This window comes from Cinclus cinclus, chromosome 2 (assembly GCF_963662255.1).
Source record: "Cinclus cinclus chromosome 2, bCinCin1.1, whole genome shotgun sequence".
Classification (NCBI taxonomy): Eukaryota; Metazoa; Chordata; class Aves; order Passeriformes; family Cinclidae; genus Cinclus; species Cinclus cinclus.
The window spans coordinates 19,986,084-20,013,484 of NC_085047.1; the positions used below are offsets into that span (position 1 = coordinate 19,986,084).

Here is a 27,401-nt window from a genome sequence, read left to right on the forward strand (position 1 = left end):
GATATTTGACATTTTTTAGTTACAGGTGGATTCAGCTTTTTGATTAAATTACATTTGAAAAGCAGGGCCATTATTTAGAATGGTATGTGTACTTCAGCAGTATTTCAGTGATCATTGCTCTGCAGAGAACTGTAATTCAGCTAATCACATTTGCCATATGAAAATACATATTTCTTCATGAGAAATGCAAACTGTCAGAAAACTATTTTTGGAGGTACTTGGGTGCCTTTGGTGTGTCACTAGAATTACACTTTTTTTCTCATTCATCAAGAGTGCTTTTCATGAATATTTTTGAACAGATACAACTTGGCTGCTGAAATCAAAGAATTATACATTTTCTGATACAAAGTGTTACTTTCTTCAGGCTTTTGTCAAATCAAGGAAGGAGTTGCTTTTCCACAATTATTTTGGAAATCTATTGCAAGAGTTGTTTTGCTTATTTTGAGAAACTTTAAATGATTGTGCTTTTAGATATGCCTTATGCTACTATAAACATAGGAGATTTTCAGCTGTTGCAAGTCTACATTTCAGGGCTGAAATCACTTGAACATAAAATTGATAGCAAACTAAATTAATAGCAAGCTAATATAATTAAAACTGAATTTATGTTTTAAAACTATTTTATCTCAGAGAAGCTGGCATAACCACACCAAAAGAAAACAAATTTTGACAGAGATGGTTTTTATACTCTTCACATTCTGAGTGCCTTTGAGTAGTTTGATGATGAAAGAAACAGTGCTGTAAATCTAACAAAAAAAAGTCTCCAGGAAAACTTGTAACTGGGTTTCATACTTTTACTGAAGTATGTGTGTTCTTTAAATTGTCTGTAAAGCTGTTCTGGAGATAAGATACCTTTTTCCTTTATAACCATATATAGTGTTTCTAACCTTAATCCAATTACGTTTTTTGCAGGGTAATGCAAGCATAAACATTCATGGCATTGAAAGCATGAGTTTCTGCAGAGGATTAAAAAATGAAGATGGTCTGTGTGGAATCCATGGTCATAGTAAAGACACCCAGGCTAGCCTCAGAAGTTGCTGTCTCTACGCAGACATGCTGAATAGGACTTAGAAACAGTTTCTGGGCACCAGTGCAGTGTTGTCTCTGTGCTGATCCATGTAGAGCTCCAGCATGGTGCTGCTAGTATCATGGTTAGCTTGGCAGGGCCAGACGAGGTCTGCAGTGATGGTTTAATAGATCCAAAATGTCTGATTCTAAGAAAACTGGAGGTCTTCAAGCAGCTCAGTGGTTAAGCTTTAAGTGTAATTTAATAATTTTGGGGTGGAGAGGGGAGAACCAAAGAAAATATGTTGCTGTTTTGAAAAATATCAGCTAGAGTTTGTTAGGTGTCAGAAGACAGAGTGTAAAAACAAAGGTCATTTCATTTGACTCCTGTGAGTGTTGTATGTATAAGGCTGATGATAATTCCAGATATGTGAATTGCTGGCAGTTCAATAGAGCAGCTAGAAGAGAAAAGTGAGCACTGCACTGCCTAAGGAGCTCTGTGTAAAAGCAGACAGACACCTGGGAATCCAGCTTTGAAATACTTGCACAAAACCATTACCAAAAATAGTCACTTCAGCCAAACCAGCAGTTTGTTCAGATTGATCTGAGCACAGTCATCAGGAAATCCTGAGTAACACCATGTAGAAGACAGCCCTGAAGGAGATTTCCTAGTGGTCTGAATGCAGTCTGCCGTTGCAGGATGGCTTCCATACATATTTCCACAGTGAGCTGACACTGGATGGGAGCTGAGTGCTTCTGCTTTTCTGTGCTCTGTCCTTTCTGCAGTTTCCTTAGCTGATCATCTCTTCAGGTATGTGTACTAACTTCTTCCTGCTGCTCATGTCAGGTAATTCCTGAACAGAGATGAAAGAATCATGACTTGCCCCGGCTTTATCATTGGAGGAAGCACTGGTTTTGGGATGCAGTGGGTACAGTGGTGTAACAGTACAAGTCTTTCTCCTTTAGCGCAAACTCAAGAGTAGCCCTGTAAAACCAGAAGAAACAGTCCCACAGAGAGGTTGCTTCAGTGTTTACATATACAATGGTGTTTAAGGGAGTGGTACATTTATATATGTGTTTATATTTGTACAAGCAGAAGACAAAGCATATGAGACTTTTTACTGGAGATTAGTGTTCTCCCCCTGATGTTTTGTGGCCAGCAGAATTTTTAAAAAGAGCAGAAATTGAAAGGCCAATGAAAAAGCATGGTTAATTAAATGTGAAAGGTGCTGTCCTTGTTTGGACTGTGTGTTAATGGTATGACAAGCCCTGGTAAAGAGCTTAGCTGGCCAGATTAAAATTAAAAAATTGTGTCAGTCCATCTGCTAGCTCCAAGGAGTCTACTTCGATCACCTTTACTTGTTTCTTTGCTAAAGCCGAATACTGTCTTTGAAAAGAACAGAGCCAGGATGTATTGGTTGACTTTTTTTACCTAATGCTTTCTTCAAAGATTACGATATGTGACATCAAGACACTTTCAAGAAGTGCAGTGCTCTTGGTTGGTTCAAGGCTATGGTAAAGACAGCAGCTCTTTTGCTAAAAGGGATTGGAATTTCTTGCTTTTATATATTTATTTTTTTAATTCAACAAATAAATATGTTTGGCTTCATGTGGAAAATCTTTCTTTGCCTTCCGGGAGTGATTAACACAGATCATCAAATAGTTGCAGGTAATGCAGAATCTTTCTTATGTTCTTGTGTACAAAGTTAGCTATGGCAGTGTATAGAATTAGAAATACCTCTCTGATGTAATTGTAGCAAAGGAGGCTAATACAGAGAAATGTTTAGTCAAATCTGTCCTGTGATAGCAGTGTAAATATTTAGACTGATTTCCAGGTGGTATAACTGCACATTTGTTTTGACTGTAAAAGTAGCTATCGGAGGCAATTTTTTTCAGCTTTGAGATGCTAAATACTGGTATTTTTTTTCACTTTTCTTTTTCCTTTATTAATTTTGTATTAAAGCTTAAAAAGTAAGGTTCTGTCTTCTGCATATGGTTACTGAACATGTGTTAGTTTGGGTAAAGATTGGGGGTTTGCTTTAGTGGCCTTTTTTGATGTTCTTTCTGCCTCTGCTATACCATCTGGTGACCTTCTGTAACAAAGCTGATTATTAATATGATATCAAAATAACCATGCCTTTCATCTTTGAGTCATAAAAGTCAAAGATCTTCTGAAGTTGCAGAATAAACTCCTAATCTGTTGGATGACAAATGCCATAGAGTTATTACTATTCTTTCTCTAGTAAATGATTGGTTTTGATTGTTTCTCAGGCATATTTTCCAGGGAAAAAGTGAAAAGTTGAATTAAATAATTTCAGATCAGCTGACTTTAAAGGGTAGAAAATTAGACTGTCAGACTAAATCTCAATATACGTGTTCTTACCTCAGCTGTTTCCTCAAGTTTCTTCTGAAATGCTGTGGAACAACTAATTTAAAAGGGAATTAAAAATAAAAAGCACCAAAAAACAAAAAGAAAAAACCAAACAAACACTTGCCGAAAAGCCCGCAGCATAAAGCTTATGAGCCTTTTATTCGTCTTTCTTCCTGCCCCCCATCCCAGTCTAGTAGGGTAGCGACCTGTCTCAGTGATGGAAGGGTAGCTGTCAATTTAAGCAATTTTCTTTTTGCAAGGTATACAAATCGCTCTTGTGGAAAGACCGTATGGAGTAGGATTATTTCTCAATTACTTATTTAACTTCTGAAAAGCCCTGAAAGCTTCCAAATACATTTGTTTGTTCACAAATACAGTCCCATTGACTTAAGCCTAATGGCAGATGGGAAGTTAAAGCATTGGAATTCAAAGGGTTAGAGCCTTATGCTATGTTACTATTTGATGGGATATTGTAAAGAGCTTAAGGTTGTTTATAACATCACAGTCAGAGACAGGTTCTGTTAACAGAAAAAAGCACAGCAATGTCCTTCAGAGATCACAGAAGTAGCATGAAAATACTAATGATTGCATCATTATCTCATCTGAGAAATTTGTGTGGTTTTAATTTCACAGCAGAAGCTTATTCAGCTGTAGGAGCAGGACACGCTAAAGATGTTTCAACAGCCCCTCAGCTGAGTGACTGGCAGTTAGCAAACCCCTCTCTGCCTCCTGGGTTGAAAAAGCCTAATCATGACTTCATGAATGCTGAGCAGTTCCACAGGCATTTGCAGTTACGAAGGAAGCGGTCCATTCTGTTTCCCAGTGGAGTTAAGATCTGCCCTGATGAATCTATTGAGCAGGCTATTGCCAACCATCTGAAGTACTTCAGGCTCAGAGGTAAGTACATCTCATGGGTAGGTGATAAAGAACATTCACTTATTAAAAAATAGTTCAAGCAACGAATACCAGCCCATAGGAAATACATTATTACTGGTGAAACTTACTTTTCTGTGATAATCTTGCTTATGAGAGCTCTTCTGGGCTAAAACCCCACCACTATCTGTCTACACTCATAAGAACTCTTGCTCCCTGAAACCACATTGTTTATTAAAATAATCTTTTCTCAGAACAATTTGAATGCTAAGAAAAATAGGTGCTATGTACAGACTAGCTAAATAACAGAGTTTGTTTGGTTTATTTAGTGTTCTTAAAGTGCTAGCAGAATTCATTGAGGGGCCAGTCAGGAAAGTCAAGTCTGAGACATTGGCGCTGCAACCATGTGACTTTTGGCTATGGTTTACTGTACAAAGTGTACAATCTGTGTGTTGGGCTGTAGTATCATAGACACACAGCCTTTCTTTTAAGATGTGGAAGTTGATGTGGCAGAGCTTTCTCTGAAGAGCAGCAATATTCCCATTACCATCATCTTTCATTTGATGAAATATTACAGTAACATGCTGTATTTCAAACCCTTCTGTCTGACTGTGTTGGAATGGGGTATCACAGTCATGCAGCATTTTCTGCTCTTGGTGTCTTTGTGTTGTAACATTCAAACATTTTGTAGTTATCCTAACTTGTCTGTACAAAACTGGCAACATGGCAGAGCTGCTGTTGGAGGGCAAGGAAGGATGTTCCCAGACTCGTGTTTGATGAGATTTGATTGCCTACAGAGAAACTCTCACTGGTGACAGTTTATTTACTTAGACAAGTGAAAAACAATGACCAAAAACCAGGAGTTGCTCAGTGTTTGCATCAAAGTGAACATAAACAGTGTATTTGGAGAACAAAGTGAAATTATATGGGCTTTTACAGCCTCATTCAAATATGAACTGTACCCAGCCTGCAAGGGCTGTTGATGCTGATGGTTTGACAGGCTTTGCCAGTTTCTCACTTCCACCCAAGATGACTCAACCATTTTTTGTTCCAAATGATTCCATACATACCATGGGCTTTCATTGAAGTTACCCCTCAGTTATGTGCACTGGGGGCACATTAGGGCAATACCACCTAAGCAAAGGTATGATTGATAATAAAGAAGAAATCTGTAAATTAGGTTGCAAAATTATATTTAGGTCTTAATAATCCTAGGCTGAACCAAAAATCCACCTAGTCCATCTGTTTCCTTACTGGGTTTAACAGCTTTCACAGTCCACAAGGCTTGAGCAGAGAGGCTGTGATTACCATTAGCTTTTTAAAATTAAAACTTCTGAAAAAATCTCTGAAAGTAGAAGAGGGGACTTTAATTAGCAGCAAGTCACACAAGGTCTGGTTCAAGCAACTTGTCCATCTTCATTCTGTTAGCAGCAGCTGCTGCTCCAGGAGTATTGGGTGGTGTCTAATGATGTCCTGAATAGGCACCTGAGGTCATGAGAGTTCATGTGCTGTGTATAGTGTTTGTGTGGCAAAATTTTGGTAGCAGGGGGCTACAAGGGTGGCTTTTCTGAGCTGCCAGAACCTTCCGCTATATCAACAGAGCCAAGGACAACTGGCTCCACTGGTCAGGGCCAATTCCATCAGCAACCGTGGTAGCACCTCTGGGGTAACATTTTTGAGAAGGAAAAGGTTGAACAGCAGCAATGGCTGTTGAAACAGTGAAAGTATAAGAGAGAAACAGCATTGCAGACACCAAAGTCAGTGGAGGAGGAGGAGATGCTGCAGGTGCCACAGCAGAGATTCCCCTGTGGTACAGACCATGGCAGTCAATGGAATGTCTGGTATGATGTTCTTTACTGCTGACAGGGAAATGGTAGCCTGAGCCCTAGAAAAATGCATGTTAAGTGAAAAGCAGCCACACCACTCAGACCAAGTCTCCTGTAACCTGTCACCTTATGTGCACAATTCAGTGAATCTGTCCATTCTCTGTTGTGTAAATTGTTGGTGGAGGATTGTAGCAGACTTAGAAGTTGAATTAGCATGTAAAACAGAAACAATATAAGAATTACAAGATAGGTAAACAGTACAAGCCATGCTATCTCATACCACTTAATTGGGCTGATGGATTTTGTCACCATGGCTCAGGCTATTATGCTTCTTTGCCATCTCTGGCATCTAATTACACTGGTGGCTACCTTTCCTACATTCTCTTTACAATTTTTTCCTACTGTGACTCTCTTCAGTGTATGCTTGTCTTTTTTTTCTTTTTTTGTGAGCACTGATCTTCTTTTCAAATGAGTTGATCAGATAGTCTCTCTGCCAGAACTCTTCTTGTCAGCCAGAGCTTCAGAGAAAGCCAAACATCTAAGAATAGCTTTTAAAGATACCAAAAAAGGAAATAGATGATATTGCAGTGGGCCATAGCTGATGAGACACATGGATATTTTTGAACTTTGGAAAGAATTCCTCTTTCTCAGGAATTAAATTCTATGCATGAATGTAATCCCTAGATTTGGCATAGCACTATGCCTGCTCATTTTCCCCTTTCTTTGATCCTTTCAAATCTCTTTACTGAAGTATTAGAAATAATGATGTTATTTGCTGCAGATGAACATAGTCAAGAGTAAAGTTTCAATTTGATGCTGAAATCATAATTTTACAAGTTATTCAGATCTTGCTAACATTGATTAAAACAGAGAGGCAAAAGTAATGAAAAGTACCTGGCTAAAAAGCACATATTAAATAAAGAATCTGGCTGAGTGAGCCTTTTTTCCCCTGTTTCCCCTGCATCCCTGGTACATAATTACATCTACCTCATACTTCACAATAAATTTCTGAAGTTTATTTGTAGAAGGACTGTCTCCCTCTGCATCTTATTTTTTACATACCAGCATATGTTTCTAAGAAACTTGACTTTTCCAATGAAGGACACTCGTTAGGTTTTACTGGTGTATTTATTGGTGAGAATAATTTATGTGCTAGAGTTTAGTATGTGAGTGTTCTAATTATTTATTTGAAATATATGTATTATATTACATATATAATAAACATTATATAATAATATATAATATATATAATATTATATTATATATAATTACAAATTATATACCTAATTCACATTCAAGTCTTTTCTCAATTTAAACCCCTTGTTTGTTTTATGTATCCTTTAAGGGCTGCTGTGTAACAGGCCATACACAACAGCATTCCAGCAACAGATGAGTGCTTTCTCTGCATGTGTGTATTAATTTGTTTAAAAAATGCTAACAAAGCCTTTGCAGCAAGAACCTCTTACAAGGTCACCCCTGTGACTGTAGTCTTTAACAAACCCCTCTGCAATTAAGCTTTTCACTTGTGCAGGAATTGTTAGAAAGGACAAGGAGTTGGTCTTCTGTTGCCTCAAAATAGAATATTCAGCCTGATTCAGTGCTCCTAGCCACCACAGACGATTCAACACTTAAGAAGTGCTAATGAGATTTAATTTGGATTAAACTCCAGCACTGCCCACTTACACAAATGGCCAGAAAGCCACCCTACCCCCTACAGTGCTGTCATGTGGTGCCCTTTCTGTTAACCTCAGAAATCCCTGAGAACAGACTGAGTGTAATAGGCTAATTGTCTCTCGTTTGAGAGATAAATGCATCCCCAGTTGTACAGCTTGAGCCACAGGGGTGCTGCATCCTACCCAGGCACATAAGGGGTAACCAGACTGAGAATTTCAGAGCAAGAGGAAGGTCATCTAATCACATCACATCACAGATCTTAGCTGGAGGTTTTGAAAACAGTGATGATATCTTTAGGAAAGAAAGAGTCAAATAAGCTTTTCTTTCACTCATTTCTACAGATTAGTAGGACTGAGAAGAGCTTGTGTCTGTCTATGAGGAATTTTGTGGGTTGAAACACAATTGTCTTAAGTTTTTCAGGATATTGGCTATTAGTTTTGAATATTACTTGAGCACAGACACTGCACTGGAAGTAGATAAGATTCCAAGGGCTGGGCTTTTCTGCTTTTGAAGCAGATATGCTGATGGACAGTTCCCATTGCAATTGTCTTCTGACATTTCTGGCTTTCTGAAGCAGCCTTTGAAACCTGATATGGCATTTAAAGGTCAAGTGCCTGTGACACTTGGCTCAATAGAAGCTTGAACAAGGGCATGGACCAAAAGTGCTGATATTCTAATTTTTTCCTACCTCTTCTTTCATGTTGAAGATGATTATTGCAGTGATAAGTGGCTTCTTACTCGTGAGGCTTTTCAGTATATGGAAAATGTAGTATATGCATGCAAAATATACTTTGGAGACAAACCATGGACCAAGCTGTGTCATTTGCATTCTTGGTTTGAATTCTGCTTTATTGCGCCCGTCAGTTACATCTCTTCAGCATAACTATTTCTTTTTCTGTAGTCAGCTGGACCTTACCATTTCTCTTGTAGCAGGGAGCTTCTCCTCTCATAAGCCTTTTTTTTTTTTAACGTTTGAATTATTCAGAGGAAAATTGCAAGGTAGCCACGAGATCAACTAACTTAAAAATACAATTTCTTTATTACTGCAGTCATGGAATGAAGGAAACAATTTTCCAGGGGAGCTTGCCTTCTCACTCACATGTAGCTTCGAGACTTTTAGCTCACTGTCTTAAAAGATTGATCTCGATTTTATGATGTTTTTAATCAGTATTGTTTGCCGGGGATTAGAGGCGTCATCACAAATCCTGTCTCCTCCAGGGCCTTGTGACAGTAATGCTGTCCCACATATCTGTGCCCCTGTAGCAGGCTAGTGAAAGTTTGGGGGGAGATCCAGGTGTGAAGAGCAGTTCCTTGCATGTGGCCTGAGAGCTGAGCTGCTCTTCAGGTAGCAATGGCAGTGCTGCTGGATCTGCTCAACAGTTCTTCCTCATGCTGTCAGAACTGCCTGCTTTGTTGTTTTTTAGGAATTTTGTAGCTAATCTTCAAAAACTAAATCCTGGAAAGATCATAATGCAAAACCTGCCCAGCAGCTTCAATCGTAACTCTGAATTACTGGGCTCCTGGAAATTTATTATAAGCTGTCATGCAGCAATTTTTTTCCCCATTCTCTAGCTCCTTTAAATGTTTTCTATTTAAAACTCAGACTTGCATTTCTAGTTGAAAGGCTCAGTGGTCAACTATTTGGTCCCCCTGACTCTCATTTTGTTTCATTTTCTGTTTAGGTTCAAAGGAGTTGCTATTTTAAATCTTAGTCAGAAGTTGCTTCATTTATTGTCAGTATATCTAGGTAATGTATTCGACACAGACACTGGGTAGTTTCTGGAAGGACAGAAAGGAAAGATAGTGAATTATTTTAAACAGTAAGTTATAGCTATTACCTAAAGCTTCCAGTTAAGTCTTGTTTAACTTTGGTTTTGTGCCTCCAACTTTTGTCTACAGTCTCAGAATGCTTAAAGTCTAGTTAATGAAATCTGTGTTTTAGTTTATGGGAGTTCTCAAGAATCTGAGAAACTTTGAAAAACCTCCCTCACATACAGATAGCTGAAAACCCAGCACAGGATGGGCTCCACCTTCAAGTTAAAAGGTTGATCACACTTATTAGCCAACTTAAATGCGCTGTGAAGGTGGTGTCTTCTCAGTTCCCTGTGTGGCCATGTCAAGTCCAGATAGGAATTGGCTCTTTTTTTGACATTCCTGAAGGAGTAGTGGAAGATAGAATTGTGCTCATCTATTTCTTTACATGTGTGTGACTTGAACCACGCTGAAAAAATTGTGTTGTTCTCTTGCTGTGCTTGAAATGGCAACTCTCTTCTGACTGGAAAACAATGAAAATACTTAAGAGAAAGAAAGAGAACAATTTTGTTTCAGTCTTTCTTAGTCAGTCCATGAGTTTACTCTTCAGCACCCTATAGGTAAACACATCTGAGGATGGTTCTTGTGTTGGGCCCTTACAGCCTGGATTTGTTATCCTGCAAAGCAATGCCCTGCTTTACAAACCGGCCTGTTGGAATAAACAAGACAGTGACAAGATGGAATGTGTGTCAACTCTGTGTTTGGAGTTTTTAATCCCTCCCTGTGTGTCAGAATTAACACACTCTTGACTGTGTGGAAGGAGGAGAATACAGATGGAATTTGCACTATGTTGCCCAACTTGTTGTTCACCTCAATGGAAACAGCTGGATAGGAGAGGCTAGAGAGGACAAAATGTGATGACTTATCCACATCTCATTTCCTCGCTTTGCAGAATACATGGCTGTGTTGACAGCTTAGGTCTAATTAATGGGCTTGGAGCCCACAGATGGCACAAAGCCTTTGGTACTGGAATTCAGCTGTGTGTCTAATTCCAAATGAAAGGACACACAGAAAATCCTTAATCTATTGGGAGCCGATTGGAACAACTGTTTATATGGGAGCAGCTTGTATTCAGGCAAGACACTGTCTCATCACATTTATTTTAAACTTGTTTAAGAGCATTAAGGAAAATTATCTTCAATTACTCACAACTTGAATGCCAGTCCTTCACCTGTTGGTTTTTGAAAACTCTAGGATTAGACAGTGTCCCTGCAATGTATTTGCAAGCTATTTCTATGGCTTCAGTTGTTACTGAGTCTGTTGAGGATTTATGCCAGCCACAGGGAGTAATCTCATTGCAAGACTGTTGCTCCACAATGTGGCACCTGGAGTGAAAGGTACGTAGGATACAAGTACCACCAAAAGAAATATGAGCAAGTGATATTCCTTAGTGTAGGCTTCTGGATTTGAAACTAGACTTCAGTCTTTTCCTGGATACCTAGCTCTTACAAGTGGGATGGTAGAAAGAATATTAAATATTATGTTATTCTACTTCAGGAACTTTATTAGTACTCCAGCAGGAACCAGAAGTCCCAGAGCAGGATTATGGCTTCATTGCTTGAGGTCTGCACAGAGGTCAGATGAAAACGTGGTCTCTGCCTCAAAGGGTTTGCAAGTGTAACTTGAGGGGGAGATGTGAGATGGTACATGGATCTTTGTCAATTTGGCTATTAGTTTTTGATTAATAGAGATGCATACACTGACTGGAAACATGGACAATACTTTCCAAATTAGTGTGTTGTGCAGGTGAAGTTAACTGTGTAGATGCTGGAGGGGTGCTAGAACAGTAATATGCTACTGACAGTTAATAATGCAGAGTTTGGGGACTTTATTGTTCTCTGGTCATGCATACCAGTTGAACTACAATGCTAATCTTAATGTCATAAACCTGGGAGTATGGCATAGAAATGAAAACTATCTTTGTATCTGTGGAGTTGCATAAGAGAAATGGTCTCAACTGCTCTGATAAACTAAAATTCAGGGTGAAGAAAAGAACTTTTTTCTGCATGGTGCCAACCAGTGTGCCAGAGTCAGCTCAGCTTTAAGGGTGGTGCTGCATAGGAAACAGTTCCTTGAGGTTGTTATTTGTAAAGCCATTGCATTTAAGAAACATGTCTATCTCTTGATTGAATGAAAATGTTTCCATAAGTGACGTACGTGTTAAGTTTTACATAAGTACATTTAAACAACTTTGGTATTTGGAAAACAAAACGTTGAGAAGGAATAACAGCAAGGTACTGGCTCTGGAAGCCCAGAGCTGATTTTAAAGCTGGTTGAAGAAAATGACTTTCTGGAGGTAGATTTAGTCTCCTGTAAGGCCTTGCTTGTGATGTCAGGACTTTCCCAGAATGCAAAGCATTCCTCTGATGAACTGTCTAAGTAGTGAAATCAGATTAAGGCCAAAAAGCAGATTTGTCTGCTATTCCTCCAGGATGGCATTTGGTGTGAATGATTTTGAGAGTTCGCCTTTTAATGTTGGTCCTTTCCAGGACACAAGGAAAATCCAATAAATCTTTCTCTTTGAGTTATCCTGGGTCACAGAGGTGTTCTTGCTTGAGCATCATGTGACCAACTGCTCCGACTGGCAAAAGGAGCATGTGCAATGTTGGGAGGTTAAAGTAGGCAGTGTAGAATATGCTATCAAACCTTAATTCTCAGGGTGACTGTTCAGAGCTGTCCAGTTCTTTCTCAGTGAACATGTACAGTACAATTAGAGTGTGGCTTATTTCATGGCATATTTTTTTGTCATCATCCTGTCTTGTTTTTTGAATTATGAATGTAGTTGTAATTTCTGAAAAGTGTTTTAAATTCTCTGTAAAGGTGAGTCTGAAGGAATTGTTACTGACTGAGCTTACTGGACTTTGATCAGTACCACCATATTTCTTACAACTTAAACTCCTCCTCTACTTCCTATGAGGACATTTGCCATAGTATTTTGGTTTTCTAGCTTTTCTAAAAATTAAATTTATTGATCAAATGGCAGTTTCACTCTGTGGAAATATTGTTGCTCTTTATGATTGTTAAAAGTGTTTTCTCATGCTCTTCTTTTTTCTTTTTTTTTTTCTTAAATTTTCTTTAGTTATTTCATTTTAAGAAATCGGGGAGAGAGGTAATACGAGTGCGGAAGATCCACCACATCTTCATTCAGTTGCTTCAATGCTTTCCACATTTTTATGTAGATGTCAGATTGCTGTGTTCTATGAATTCATGTTCTGACAAGCTTATAACATTGGGACAATAATAGCCTCTCCACTTGTGCCACAGAAGCACTTCTGTTGTACTAACCAGACCTTTCTTGTGCCTTCAGTGTGCCAGGAAACAGTCTGGGAGGTCTTCAAGACATTTTGGGACAGACTGCCAGAGCGTGAAGAATACAACACCTGGATGAGCCTGTGTGAGGAAGGCATGATGAGTATCTTTGAAATGGGCACCAACTTCAGTCAGTCTGAGGAGCACCGGAGCCTGATCATGAAGGTGGGTACAGCAGCTGCTCGGAGTGTTGTGTTGGGCAAGGGCATTGTGTCCCACTGCAACGTGCAACTTTGGCATGTCACGTTTGGCAGTGATGGACAGAGCCCTTACAACAGACAGGTGTGGGCATTCCAGCTTTGGGATCTGTAGTTCTGAGATCAGTTCCAAAACAAAATTCTGGGTGATCCAATGCAGGGAAAAGCAACAGGATGAAGAGAATGTTGTCTTCAGTAGATGTGTTCCTGACAATTAGGTGGTGTCTAGACCCACAACATGAGTCAGGCTGTGGTGCATTTTCCTCTGGGATGTGTAGCAGACTCCGTGCTCTTGAGCTGCACACTGAGGTGCTTTCATCCCAAATGACACTTCGAAGCAGCAAGTTCCAAGCTGTAGTTCTGGTGCTACCAAACCCTGTGGCATAATTGCCTGTTTGATGTTCTACAGGTCTGTGATGTCTGTGCACTGCTGCCTGACTGAGTGTAGTTATAAATGTAAAACTTTGGTGTCCTATGAAGGCAATAAATAACCTTAGGTAATTCACTGTGGAAAGCTGCAGGCTAAAATCAGTGTAAGTGTAAAACAAGCCAATAAAAAATACTGAATGTCTTCATATATTTTTCTGTTGATTCAAGTTTATTTTAGATTAAAGAAAGTAAAAGAAATATTAAGTCAAACTGAAAAAGCCTGTCTCAAATGAAATACAAAGATATGATTTCAGGAGTTTGTGAATTTTAAAATAAAGTGCTTAACTTTGTATTCATCTAAGATACAGTAGATATCTTAATTTCTCTGGATAAAAGTCTTCTTAAAATGTGTGGTGGCTTATGGATCTTCTTTAAGATTACTTTTGCAAGCTAATGGATGAGTAGTTTTATGAAACTTGGAAGTCTTAAATGTGTAACCCCATAGAAACAGTAGTGTATAGTCAGTGTGGATATGCTGATTTTTTCCCCTTCTGTTTTTTATTGGACTTCTATGCTAGGAATGTGCACTGAGGAATGTGAATATGGAAACTGTTGTGGATAATGAAGAGAAGTTGTTTTTTTTCTGAGCCTGCATGTTAGTCTTCTCAGGTGATGCTAGCCAAAGTTTACTTCTGTGGACTCTGATGATGCTGTTGCGCTTAGAAGTCTTTGCAAAAAGATACAGAGAAATGAAATTAATGTGATTTTTTTTTTTTAATGCACACAGTGCATGTAACTGTTTTGTGTTCAATTTTCACTGTGAGATGATCTATAGTGGGAGTTTATTAAAAGAAATCAAAATTAGTCTTGAAAACATGATGACATATCTAACTTCCCACTGCTGCTCTCTCTTTTTGGGTATGGCTGTACAGCATTTCAGTGGAGTCAGATAAAGTGCTGTGGGTTTGATCTTTTCAGAAGGTTTATATTTATTAAGGTTTCCTTTCTCCTGTAGATGGATATATTCCCTTCAGCAATACTATATTTTGGAAAACAGTCTGTTCATTCTTCTATTTTCTTTCAGCACAGTTGGTAAAAGATGATGGTTCTTGGGCTGATTTGACTAGTCTGTGGTAAGAGGGACCAAATGCTGTCACCTCTGCGCTTCACAAAATGTCACAAATCAGTCAGGTGACTTTTTTTGGAATAAGAAGCTGAACTCAGTTTGACTTTGAACCAAAGACTGAAGGCAAGAGCATCCTATCCCCCAATCAGTCACTGTCAAAAGATCCAGTAGTGTATTTTCAAATGCATGGATCAGACAGTGGATTTAATTGCTAACTCTAGTACTTCCTTAACTTTCTCATATGTGCTTGCACACAAAATTCTTGTCAGAGTGTGAAACCTTTTTAAAGCAGCTGGGAGAATGTTAAGTCCAAACAGATGCAGTGAATACCTTTCTGCTTTTAAGAACATCCTTCTTCCTGCTAGTTGCTTGCCCCAGTGTAATGTGGTGGTAAGAGCTGGGGCTCAGCCTGTGGGACCAAACACACTTTCTAAAACCCTGCATCCTACTCTCTTGCTCTTTCTACTCTCACCAGCTAAGAAGACCAGGTTGTATTGTCAAGCCTTTCCATTTTCGTTACTAGAGGGAATTTGTTTCCCTCTCATTACAGAATGCTCCTTCATTTGGTCATGATCAGCTGTTGCTATTTTTCCCCCCATTCCTTAGGTTTGATCTCTAAAGCATAGAGCACTTGTGACCAAAGGGCTGCCATCATTTCACTGTGCACACAGGACTGTAGTGGGCAGGTGTGATACATGTGAATGGGCCACACTGCTGCTTAGAAGGAAGATTCCCTTCTGCAGTGCTTTTTTTGTTTGACCATTACACTCCTCATTAAATACCCTAATCTTCCTCTGCTGTCTAATGTCTGCAAATCATCTGTGGTTAATTTCAGGAGTTTTGTTTAGAGCCTGCAGCTGATAAAATAATTCTGCTTTTCTTTTGGTATACATTGGCTGTTACTGTCATAGCATTGCTCTGTTGCCTCTTTTGTATGGACATGTTGGCAGATTCTGGCAGTCTTATTTCAAAGTGTCTTTCTGTATTACTTTTTGGTAGATTGCAACAAGAAATTTAATTTTTAGAAATGCTGCATGTCCTGAATTTTCCCCCTCTCTCTCCAAAGAAGTTCTGTGTATCTGAAAATTAAGCAAATTAAATCTGTGGGATTTTCTTTTAAAAAACAATAATTCAGCAAAATTATTGCTTTAGTGATGTTTTTGTTTTATTGTGGAGGGGCTGTTTACAAGCAATGTAATTAAGTGCCTCTTATTAGCCTTTCTCTTGGTTTTCTTTCTTATCCTTTCCTCTAATCTCCAGTAATTACTGTCACACTCTCATAGATGCTGCAATGTCTGCTCCATCCTAACTTAGTTCATGTTGAGAAAAATTCTCTTTCTCTAACTTTTAACATACTTTTTTATTGGATATCTGTTGGAGCTTAGACCAGCCGGTCTCAGCTTTCATGCTTCTTTTTTTGTCTTGGACATTTGAGATCTGTCTCTGTGAATTTCCCTGTTATATGTGTATATACATGCACATTCTGTATGAGCTAATACAGAATATATATACTAAGTTTTCCTGAGTTTCTTTAAGCAAATCACCTGCCAGATTTTCAGAAGGAGCAGGTGGACATATTCATGCCAAGCATAAAAATTTCCCCTTGAATTTTCTTTTTAATTTGTGTGATCATGTTAACTGACAGTATTTTACATAGGAAGAACACTATCCTAACTAATTTCTTTGGATATTAAGAAGATTTAAAAATTGTGAGATTGTTAGCCTATCTTTTTCCAATTCCTGACAGAAATGCAAATGGCGAAGGTATTTCCAATCCATAGGGTGGGGTTTTTCAGTATAAATCTTCATGTAAATATTCCTTCCTATAAATTAACTTGGCATATGTTTCTTACTGTGTAGCTGTATTTCAGTAGGGAGTAAAACCCTGTTATATAGAATGTAACATTCATACTCTGTAACATCCTCATTCATCCCATTCTGCTCTTTGAGACATCTAAGTTTGGAATTCCAGTATTGCCAAATTTGCCCTGACTCTGCCCTGTGACTGTGGCCATGTTCCCACTTGTGCTAGACAATTTTTTGAAAATCTGAGTGAGTAGAAATGCAAGTGAAAGTAAATACTGGTTTCCCAAGAACCATGGATGACTTGCTATGAGATTGAAACACTGCTGCCAAAACAGCACAGCCTATGCTGTTCATAGGAGAATTTACAGCTGGCATGCAGGGCTCCTTCCTGAGTCCATAGCAAAAAGCAGTTTAAAGCCTGATACTGCAGGGCTTTCATTGTAAAGTTTTGTTGCATCCTGCATTTCCAATGTGGGCATGTAATACATGTCATAATTTCAATTTCCCCAGATTTCAATCAGATTTCAGAAAATAAAGTTTTAAGGAGTTGCTGTTCCTTACAGGTCTAATGACAATTTACAATGATGAGATGCTGAGAAAAGCTGTTATGAGAAATGAAGCATTAAAGGAACCTGTGCAACTTAATCTCTTGAGCAGATACTCAACCATACCTGCTGAGGGCTCCTCAGCTGCCCCATGTCTATAACAAAGTACACCTGACAGTGTTGGGCAGATGGGACAACGGGAACTAGGTTATGAATCCTTTCCAAAGGAACCAGGTCCGTGAGAGTTTTTTTTTTGGCTGCTGGTGGGAGGGAAATCTGTGCTCTGCCTGCTCTGGTGGGTCTGAGAGGCAAGAGTTAAGCTGAGACTTAGCGTGGAAAGGAGTTTGTCACAGAGCTTTCCCTGAGAATCAAAAGGCAGCCCAGGAATCCCCAAAACTGTGATGGGAGGTGCTCATTTGCCAAAAGGCAACTTGAAAAGTTCCTGGGACAAGATACAAACCCATCAATGGTGTTGACTCAGTAGTACTTTTATGTAGTATTGACTTTCTCACCCATGAGCAGCTCTATCTGCTTCAGTGTGCTTGTAAGTGCTAACTGCTCAGTGAGAGATTAGGATAACCCTGCCTGAGGATGCCTGAATGGTTACCATAACAAAAATTAGCTTGCTGAAAAGGGTATTTAGCAATATAAAATGAGTGATTTTGCCTGAATTCTGAGAGCTGTGTTCAAAGGTGGGATGTAGCATCCCAATGATGTTTGTAAGCACATACTCCCAGTGCTGTTGTTTGAATACTTCACAGAGGCAGATTATTTTGTATTCCTCAGGTTCCTGAGGAAGATCTCTTCTGCTGTCTCTCTTCTTCCTCTGTTCTGTGACCTTCCTTGCTAACCATTGTCTTTCTCTGTTTTATTAAATGTCCTAACCACTCCTTCCAGGTATTTACTTTTTTTTCTTTGCATAGAACACCTCCTTCAGTTTCTTCTAAATATGGAAAAAGCAAATCATATCTGCTCTTTCACATCCTCCATCCCCTCTTATGTATGCAAAAAAAAAAATCCAATTGCCCTTCTTTGAACCATAATGTCAGATTTCCTTCACCCTTCAGTTTTCTTATTCGTGCACTTATTGTTCTCCTATTCCCTTTCATTCTTTGCATTACAATTTTTAGCCTCCTCTAGTTTAAAAAGAAAACCCTTCTGCCTTTGCCATATATACACATCTGGCCTTCATTACAAGTTATATCTGAAACAATATCTGTTCCACCAAGTTGCTCCTGTTATTTGTCCTCTAACTCAATGTGAACAGTATTTTTACCTTACCTGTCAGGGATGTGCCTCAAAGCACTTCTCCCTGTCCTGACCTTTCTCTATTGCTTCAGTTCTGGACATTGTCCTCCATTTCCTTGAAAATCCCCAGCTCTGTGGCCTTACCTTCACGATGGTGTGGCTCTGCCCTGCAGCATGGTGGGGAATCAGGACAGGCAGATAGAGAATAATTTATTGGTTTGACTTTGCCGTGGTAAATGAAGTGTATAGATGGGTTAAATCAAATATGCTTGGTACAGTACTACACAGATGGGATTAAACTAATATAGGATTATTTCAGATCTCCTTGACATTTCCTCTGCCTTTTTCTCCTGCCTGGGATTACCCTCAGGATATTTTGTCTTCTGTGCATAAGGATAGTCTCTTAGGATCAGGCAAGAATGTCCTGTATAATTACATTTCTGCAAGATCATGAATTGACAGAAGTTCGTCTGGTTGGTACTATATATGATTTGCTGCAGTGTTGTAGCTTGTGTTTAATGTATTTGTATTAATTAGTGATAATTTTTCATTATGTAAAGGTGAGAAAGGTGAGCACTGGAGCAATGGACACAAAACTGAAGTCCCAGCATTAGGAGAATTGGTATAATAATGTCAGGAAGGACTCTCTTCAAGAGAACTAATTTTGTACAAAGCACCTGCCAGAGATAGCTTCAGTGAGTAAAAAAAAGCTCCCTTTAGCTTTGGTGTGGCTGCTGTTGTTATGGAGAACTATTTATTTCAAGTATTGAAAGGTTGAAGACATTAAATAATCCTTGCAGTGTGTGTGCAGTAGGTTAATTTCTAGCTCCATCTTAGTTGAAGGAGCTGAGTCAGAGAGGTGAGGTCTTTTGGCAAAGGCTATTCTGTCCTAAATTATTAAACAAGCCAGTATTAGAACTCTAGAGCCCTTGGCTTCTAATTAGGGGGAAAAGGTGATGTTTGCCATAGAGTTCAAATATGTCATCTCTTGCCCCCACCCCAGGCTGGAAAGCAAATTACACATTTGAGAGAGAGGATGACCATCACACTACAAACTATTGCAGACCATGCTAGTTTAGCAATAGGGGGTGCTAGTTTACTATGAAATTTTATGAGAATTTAGTGACTTGATGCCTTATTTAAATTGTGGGTGTGGAGACTGTGTATTGTTTCTTATTCTAACTTTGGCCATTAAAATAATAATTGACATTTCAGGTTTGGTTCTCATAAGTTCTCCTTATAAACTGTTGAATAGATGACTTGGAAATAACAAGACATATTGGTTAAGTCCAGGGACCCCAGACTTGGGGGAACTTGGGAGCCACCAGCTCCTCAGACTGCCCCGCAACAGAGTTTTGGCCCAGGCACCCCTTACTGGGGTGTCCCTATTTCTTTGCTCTAGGAAGTGGTCAGGACTGCACTGAGCTCTGCTCTCAGGGGCCTTTGAGGAGCAGTGAGTAAAGCTGCTGGGTATAGATTAGCACTGGGTATTGAAAAGATGTGTGAGGCCTGTAATAACCAGGATTGGTTTTAATAGCACCTAGAAATTGTCCCGATTGGCTGAGTGTGGAAGAACATCTCCTTTTCTAATGCACAAACACTTTTTACTGAGCTACTACTTACAGAAAACTTTCCAAAATCTTGTAGAGAGAGAATAAATCTCTCTCTTCCTTGTAGATCCCAGTGCACTAGGAGTGAATATACAAGCACTGGATAGATCAGCATAATGACCCCTTAAAAAATTACCCAAAGTCCAACACAGCTTTAGTGGCCTTCGGTTAGAATTTCCACTGTAGACTACCTTGTTTCTTTGTTTGTCACTTAAAACTAGTCTTGCTCTTAGTTTTTCATACTAAAGAATCTCCAAATGCTTCATTAAATGTAGTTACATAATAAATGTTGGTCAAAGAATATGCTGAAAGGCAAGCTGACTGAAATTAGCATTTTGGTAAGCCCTGCTCAGGCTGATATCCAACCTGTCTGCCATTCTAGCTGTGATCACAATGCCCACATTTCCTAGAAAGAAGAAGCTATTCACTGACATGGCTCCAAATCAATAGTAGCTGAATTTATTCACTTAGAAACACAGGAAAACACAGGTAAATAGAGTGAGCAGGCCAACCTGCTCAGGAGGTCTCTTTTGCCTTTTCAAACCTCCTTCACAAGAAAAACATCAAGATAGCTTAGAGTGAGAGTCCTTAGGTCACTGAATACATACAGGTGTTTTTCAGAGAAGTTTGCAAAGTGGAAATAGTATGTTTAATGCTAATGGTAGTTTAATTTCAAAGGAGATACTTGAGTTGATTCACTTCCTGTTGTTTTTACTGAAAAATATACCTGCATTGATTATACAAAGAAAGCTAGCCCAATAAGCAGTCCACCAAACAATCCCGTTTTGATCCCCTAAAGCAGAGAAACAGAAATTTTGTGGATGGACAATTATTTTCTCTAAACATTTTATATTCTCTTTATACTGGTACAGCAGCAGGATATAGCATTATTTCTCAGGACCTCCTCCACTTCTTGTGGTGTTCCTCACAGAAGCATCTCTGACTCTCCTATAGAACTCATGGCACTAATACCATGATAATTTTGATGAAAAAAATAACCGTGTAGCCCTTCTTAGTCTTTTTACGCCAGTACATGAAAAAACATCATCCCTGCCACTTGTATAAAGTGCCACCATAAACAAAGTCATCAGATTAATCCTGCTGTGGTACCTTAAGCTGTAGCTTTACTTTCAAAAGATGGTTTAAAATCTATAGAGAAGTAGCAGAAGTAATACTGAATTTCTGAAGACTGCTTGCTTAAAAGGTTCTTATTGTTGACATCCTCTAAAATGGGAGGATGCAGAACACTGCAGGAAAATGCAGAAATGTAGAGCACCTCTGACAAACCTAATGCTCTTTACACTGTCTGATGTCGAGTTTCAGTTGTATTTTGGAAATGTCAAATATATTTCCTTTTCAGCTGGGATTTTGTTAATAAATTTTGAACTTAACAAACGATATTACAGAGATAGAATTATTTCAGCATGCAGAAGGAAATAAAGAGGCATAAACTGCATTTCAATTTCTTTTACCTTAATTATATACTCAAATATATTTAAGAATTGTTTTTGTTTTCCAGAAACTGGCCTATACAAAGGAAGCAATGGGCAGGTGAGTATCTGTATTCTCTTTTTATTCTCTCTGGAGATAACAACAGGGCCAAGCTGTGACATTTTGTAATCTTTTCTCTCTTTTTCTTGTCAGTTCCTGTGCTGATTGGTCATGTGGGTGAGTAATTTTCCCTTTCTAAAGGCTAGTGATAGGTCGTTTCTTTGGCTCTTGCTGCTGCTGGCATTGACTGGTGCGCTGAAGATGAAAAAAAATCACTTTTGTGCAAAAGGATGTATAGAAAAGTGTGGGGAAATCTGGTGATTCTTGCATGTGAACCTCTGTCCTGGCATGGCTGGCATGCTGAAAATATCTCAGCCCATCTGAGGCTTGTACTTCTGCTTAAGTGTGTCATCACCCTGTTGGTTGTTGGGCTGCCAGGCACAGACACAGGCTGTTTACCTGAAGAGGTTTAGTGGGGGAAATCTATTCTGGGAAAGAGATGTGTCCATAGTTACTTATTTGTGCTCTGGCTGTCTTGAAAATCTTTCCCAAAGGCTTTCAGGTAGTCCTGGTCATCATTACAAAAATGTAAAGAAAATGGAATATTTTGAAATGCTATTTTGTAAGACTTTCAAGAGATGTGTTCTATAAATAGTTACAAGGGAATTGTGTTTTTGGACTCCTCACACTTTTAACAAGGCAATAACACTGAAAATTGATTTGTGGCATCTTTGTACCAAAACAAACAAGAACTTGACCTATTATTTTCATGTCTTTTATTGAACTGAAAGCAAGTTCAAATTATTATTGCTCCATTGGTACTCAGAACTTCATATAAGCTGTTATTTTTAGGGTAATTCAAACTCAAACAATGTGGTGCTGAACTCCTCTGAAAAACTGGCAGGTTCAATTCTCTGCTTCACAGGCCACATAAAGCTATGCTAAATATGAGTAATTAAAATACCAGGAAGAGTAATCATTTGGCAGTCTTCTCAGAAAAACCCCCAACTTCTCAAATTGGATAGCCTTACAGTGATTTCATAACCACAGCATATGTTAAAATTAATAATGTGAGATGGTAATGGCAAAAGTGATTCCTAAAAGGCTGACTTCTCTCTGTCTTGTGGAGCTGAGTGCTCCTTTGACAACGACTCTCCCTGAAAGCCTCCAGGTCAGCTGGGTAGTGTCCATCTGTTCTGAAGAAGATTGAGTTTGAAAACTTAGTGAAGCCTTCTCTGTGATCATTTTGGAAATCTAGTAAATGTAGAGATACATGAGAGGAATTGGTGTCAATGCATCTAGAATCTGCAGGTACTGGGCTAAGCAAAGAACAGTGCAAAAAGCCCAACTTTTGACTGAAAGGTGGAACAGAGTACATGTTGTACTTGTCCAAAAGCCACCTTATGAAGTGTATCATGGCAACATTAAAGAGGTTCCTGTAGACAACTGGCAAACTTCAAACTCAGTTCACTGTGCGGCTGTTCTGCCTCTGTCTCAAAAAGACACTGCTTCTATTTCAGTATGTATTGCTTCAGATTGTTCATAGTTTTAGGTTGGGATCTTTGGTATTTGCCATTAGTTCAAACTTTGGGTTTACTGTATCTTTTCATCTATAATATATTGTTTGTCTTGTGCTTGGAAATTGTAGTGTTTTATAGCATAAAGAAGGTGATAGAGGACTGAAACAGTGACAGAAACAAGTAGACTTGCCCTGGGTAATAGAACATCAGGAGAAATTAGTAGAAATAATTTTTCCATTATAAAATCCAAACTTACTCTAAGCCCATTCTGGACATCTTAGAGCATTCATGGTTTAAGTTGGTAAGCCAGATTCCTATAAAAAACAAAGCTGTGATTTTTTTGTCATGGGTAGATGATGTCTTATCTAACTCAACATCTTGCCCCAAGAGGAGTAAGCCAGCCATCTCAATACTGACAACAACCAGTGTTATTCCCTGAAAAAAATAACCAGACCTCCCAGTAAAGATCAGAATAAGTGTCCTTCTAAAAATGTTCTGTAAGAAATTAGCATAAGTACCCAACCCAGGACCATCAGCAGCCTCAAAGGTGCAGGGTGGTAAATCCAGTGTCATCCTACTGCAATACTGCAGAAAGGAAAAGTGAATGCGGTTCTACTCTCTCCTGGGTATTGCTGTACTCACCTGCTGACCCACATGTGCAGAGAGAGTTTGGTCCAGTGCAGGGCAATGCTAGGATCTGAACACAGCTGATTTGTCACCCAGCTGTGCCTCCTGTGTCACAATGCAAAACTGTTCTGATCTTGTCTTGAGGGATGGCAGGACTTTCCTCAATATCTAGATATTCAGGGTACCTAGATGAGATGTTCAGGTGAGATTGCCACATTGCTAGGGCAGGGCGGGCTTCTCCAGCTGGTGCCTTGAAGTGAGAGTCTAGCTGAAGTCTCTGATTTGTTCTGTGGTGAGATCCAGTGTCTCTGATGACTGTGCAGAAGCAGCTATTTCACTTTGGAGGCCTGGCACTGGGCATATTTTTTTGTTTTCCCAGGGATAAGAACAAGAGAAATTTTGCCACAGATTCTAGAATGTAGTTCCCACACAAGAAACCATAAGCTTTGAAGAAACTTTTTTTTCTTTGAAGAAAAACTTTTTTCTTTGAAGAAACTTTTTTCTTTGAAGAAACTTTTTTTTTTCTTTGAAACAGTTTCTTAATTTGGGGTTGATCTGGAATGGAAGACAGGACCTTGATATCTGTTCGTCATTTTAACTATACTACCTCTCCAAATCAAAACTGAGCTGTGGCTTGAGCAGTTTAATGCAATTCATATAATTCTACCCAGATGCCAATATGGTGTTTCTCTCTAGCTGGAAAAAGCCGATTTTGTCTAGTTAAATGCTGGGATAGTTCTAATATATCCTATGGAAAGGTGCCTTGTGCTCTTGTAGTTTAGTTCCTAGAATATCTCCCAGTCTGGCACTACTGACAGTGATGTAACAGCAGGATGAAAGTTTGTTCCCATAAGGTTTAGAGCATGCATTCACATAGTTAAATGCTCAGCTACCCGACCTTTTGAGGGATTAAACTAAGTACCACCAAGGAGAAAGCCTCAAAAGGAAAAACAATATAAGGGACAAATTCCAGACCAGGGCAGTGGACACTGGAGTGTTTTTGCCCCAGCTGGAAGTGTCAGAGCACTACATCAGCTAAAGGCTTTTACTGACTGCTTTATTTGGTAGGCCACTGGCACTTCACATAATGGAGTTCTGTCGCTTAATATTGAAGTCTGTCTCTTGACAATAGGACACTCCTTTTGTCTAATTCCTAGGGGATCAAAAGCCAGACCTTGAGAATCAGCTGAAAGCAAAGATGTATCACAAAATTGTTGCAGCAGAAAACAAAAGCTTTTATGTCATAGCCTTGCTAGAGTGCTGTATGCACAACAGCATGCTGAGGAAGAGATAAAGAGGATAGGATGGTTGAAAAGGAGGAATATAACACACTTCTTTTTTACTTCTTCAGAAGCATTTTTTCATGTAAAATGAAATATCCAGAGGCATATGTCCTTTCTGATGGTACTTGCTGATTCTAAACTCACTGAAATTAGTTGCAGTAAATCTTGTCCAGACCTCCTGGGTTCTGTCCATGTTCTCTGCCTTGAAATACATTGGCAAATCTAGAATCCATATTTTATCAGCAGTGGTAGCAATTGTTGATGATATATCAATTTGGCTTTTATTATTTAGATAAATGTGCTTCATGAACAAGTTAGTCTTCTGTGCTGGGATCATTTCAGCAGTTCTGCCTGCAGTGACATAGAAATGTGCCTGAGTTTCTTTACTGTTTGCATGTGGACTTGGCAGTGGTATTCCTAATTTCAGAATTTTTTAAATCATCTGCATGGCTTTACCACACTGGTCCTTTTTAGTTATATGTTTTCTTTTGTGCTTCCTACTGTCTTGTAGCAAATATTAAAAGTTTGTCCTGCTTTAATTAGAACCAAAAGAGATGAAAATTCAAAACTACCTAAATGAAAATTAAGATATATGCATGTAAATATTAAAAGGAAGAGATTCTGAATATAAGACTGTCTTGCATTCAGAAATTGCTTAAAAAGACTTCTTAAATTGTGTGATAGTTCAAGGCTGTGTGATTGAAATATTTAAAAATGAGAAAATCAGACAATAAAATTTTCTCTCCTTTGTGCAATATGAGAATTGAAGTATTATTGTTCAAGAAAAATAAATGCTTGACATAGCCAGTTAGACTTTAGACCATTCAAGCTGACCAACAGTCATATAAATAATGGATAAACTGGTGGATGTCCACAACATGTAGTACAAATATGAAGATTTTGCTGTCTTCAACCACAGAGTTGGGTTTGTCTTAAACCTTGAAAAGAAATGTAGAGAAAAACCTAACTAATGCCTTCATAGGACTTCATGGGGAGCTGTGAAATGGTACCACTGATGGCCCATTTGACAGGTCCAGAATGTTGTTTCTCCTTAATAACACAGTATGGCTGCACATAAAGAACCAGCTTAGGCCTATGAGTCAGTGGAACTCTGGTTATGCTTTGGTGGACTGGAACTTGTCTTCTCCTGGCATGACTGATGTCACACAGAAGTACATACCCTGGGCCTTGAAAAAGGGGGCATGTGGGCTGTAGTTGTGAACTGTGATTGCTGTAATAATATGTATAGGCTGTCCATAAGCACTCATTGCTTCAGATCAACTTCCTAGTCCCTTATGGATCTTACACCTTACACCTGCCTAGATCCTGGTGTCTAACAGAGCTGTGTGATCTGAAACCACTTGTTTCTGCTATGGAAACACAAGTGCAGTGTTGTTCATTCTGGTGCTTAGACATTTGCTTGTCTATATTCCTTCCTGCCTCTCCATACATATGTGTATGTTTTTATATTTTACTTACTGCTCAGCCAAGATGATCCAGGAAATCACTCATGCAGGTAGGAAAATGGAAATTGCATTTCATATGTCTGTGTCTCAAACTCACAGTAAACTCTTCTTGGAATACAGTTGCTCTACGTGGAGTGACATGCTTGTGTAGGTAGAATTAAAAATCAGTTGTGGGCCCTGAATTAATTGTGGGGCAAAACCATAAAAAAATCTCATGTATTTTAAATGGTGGAAGTAAATGTGAATTTGAATCACTGTTTACCTTGAAAAATTATGTGTTCAGACAATTCAGTATATGCACTGCAATGTGCATTTTGAGTGATGTCCTTAGAGGTGCCCAATACAAGTGATGTTTTTTTAAGGTGATCAATAATGTGGGCATTTGAAAAGTGTTAAGGGAAAGTAGAAGGCAAAAAGAAAGCAAACCTTATCATTCTGGTGAAGTAATGAAAAACCAGTGTTGTGAGTATAGTGAGCTTGGTTGTAGCATAGTATCTTTAAAACTATATTTTCATCCTCTTGAAAAAAAGTGGTTGCTGATTATTTTATCAAATTTTGGTGCTTGACCGATTTGGTTAGATGTATTAGGGTTTTAGTAAGTGATGTTGAAGTGCTTGGTTTTTAATTTTTCAGCCAGCTGTGCACTGGAATTCTGTCAGAAAATTTGTTAGCTACTGAGGGCTTGTGTTTAAAAGCCCTCAGTGCCAGTTAAGGAGCTGCATTTGTTACACAATCTTAACTCTCACCTTGACACTGGCCTTACTCTTACCTTGCCTTTCAGCACTGCCATGGCTGCCCCCAGGCCTGACTTGGGCTGTGGTTGTCACCATGTGGCTAACCTAGAGCCTAAAGGGCCGCTTCTGACAGAATTGCCCTGTTGGAGAGCTGCCATTTGTTGAGGTCAATGACTTAGAAATTCCTCACGGACTTTTGAAACTTGGAAAACTTCACTTTGATGTGTCTATAACCAGTAATCTGATCTAGAAATAGAACCTGAGGAAGATATTAGGCCTTTTCATTTGTAAACTGCTCCTCTTTAGAAAGTGTGATTTATACCACAACATTTTGTTTGGGATTTCTTGTCTGCTTTGAGGATTTTTCTTTTGAAAACTCAAGCAACTTAGTTGAGGGGGCTTCCAGTCTGGGGAGGTTCTGGGGGTGCCCCAAGGTGGTTCCAGACAGCTTTGATGAGCAGGGTTGAGCTCTACACTCATGGCAGTGGCAGCTCAGGGAAAGCCTGTCT

General features: G+C 39.0%; 1 protein-coding gene across 1 annotated transcript in view; it reads left to right on the forward strand.

The window, feature by feature from the left end:
- Positions 1-2,601: 2,601 nt before the first annotated feature.
- The window catches only part of IMPG2 (interphotoreceptor matrix proteoglycan 2), a 70,267-nt gene continuing 45,467 nt past the window's right edge, over positions 2,602-27,401 (forward strand). Inside the window, exons 1-6 of the mRNA XM_062514868.1 lie at positions 2,602-2,674; positions 4,010-4,273; positions 12,869-13,035; positions 21,291-21,322; positions 21,416-21,439; positions 26,179-26,208. Coding sequence (XP_062370852.1) covers positions 2,602-2,674; positions 4,010-4,273; positions 12,869-13,035; positions 21,291-21,322; positions 21,416-21,439; positions 26,179-26,208 — 590 coding nt within the window. The remainder of the gene's footprint in view (positions 2,675-4,009; positions 4,274-12,868; positions 13,036-21,290; positions 21,323-21,415; positions 21,440-26,178; positions 26,209-27,401) is intronic.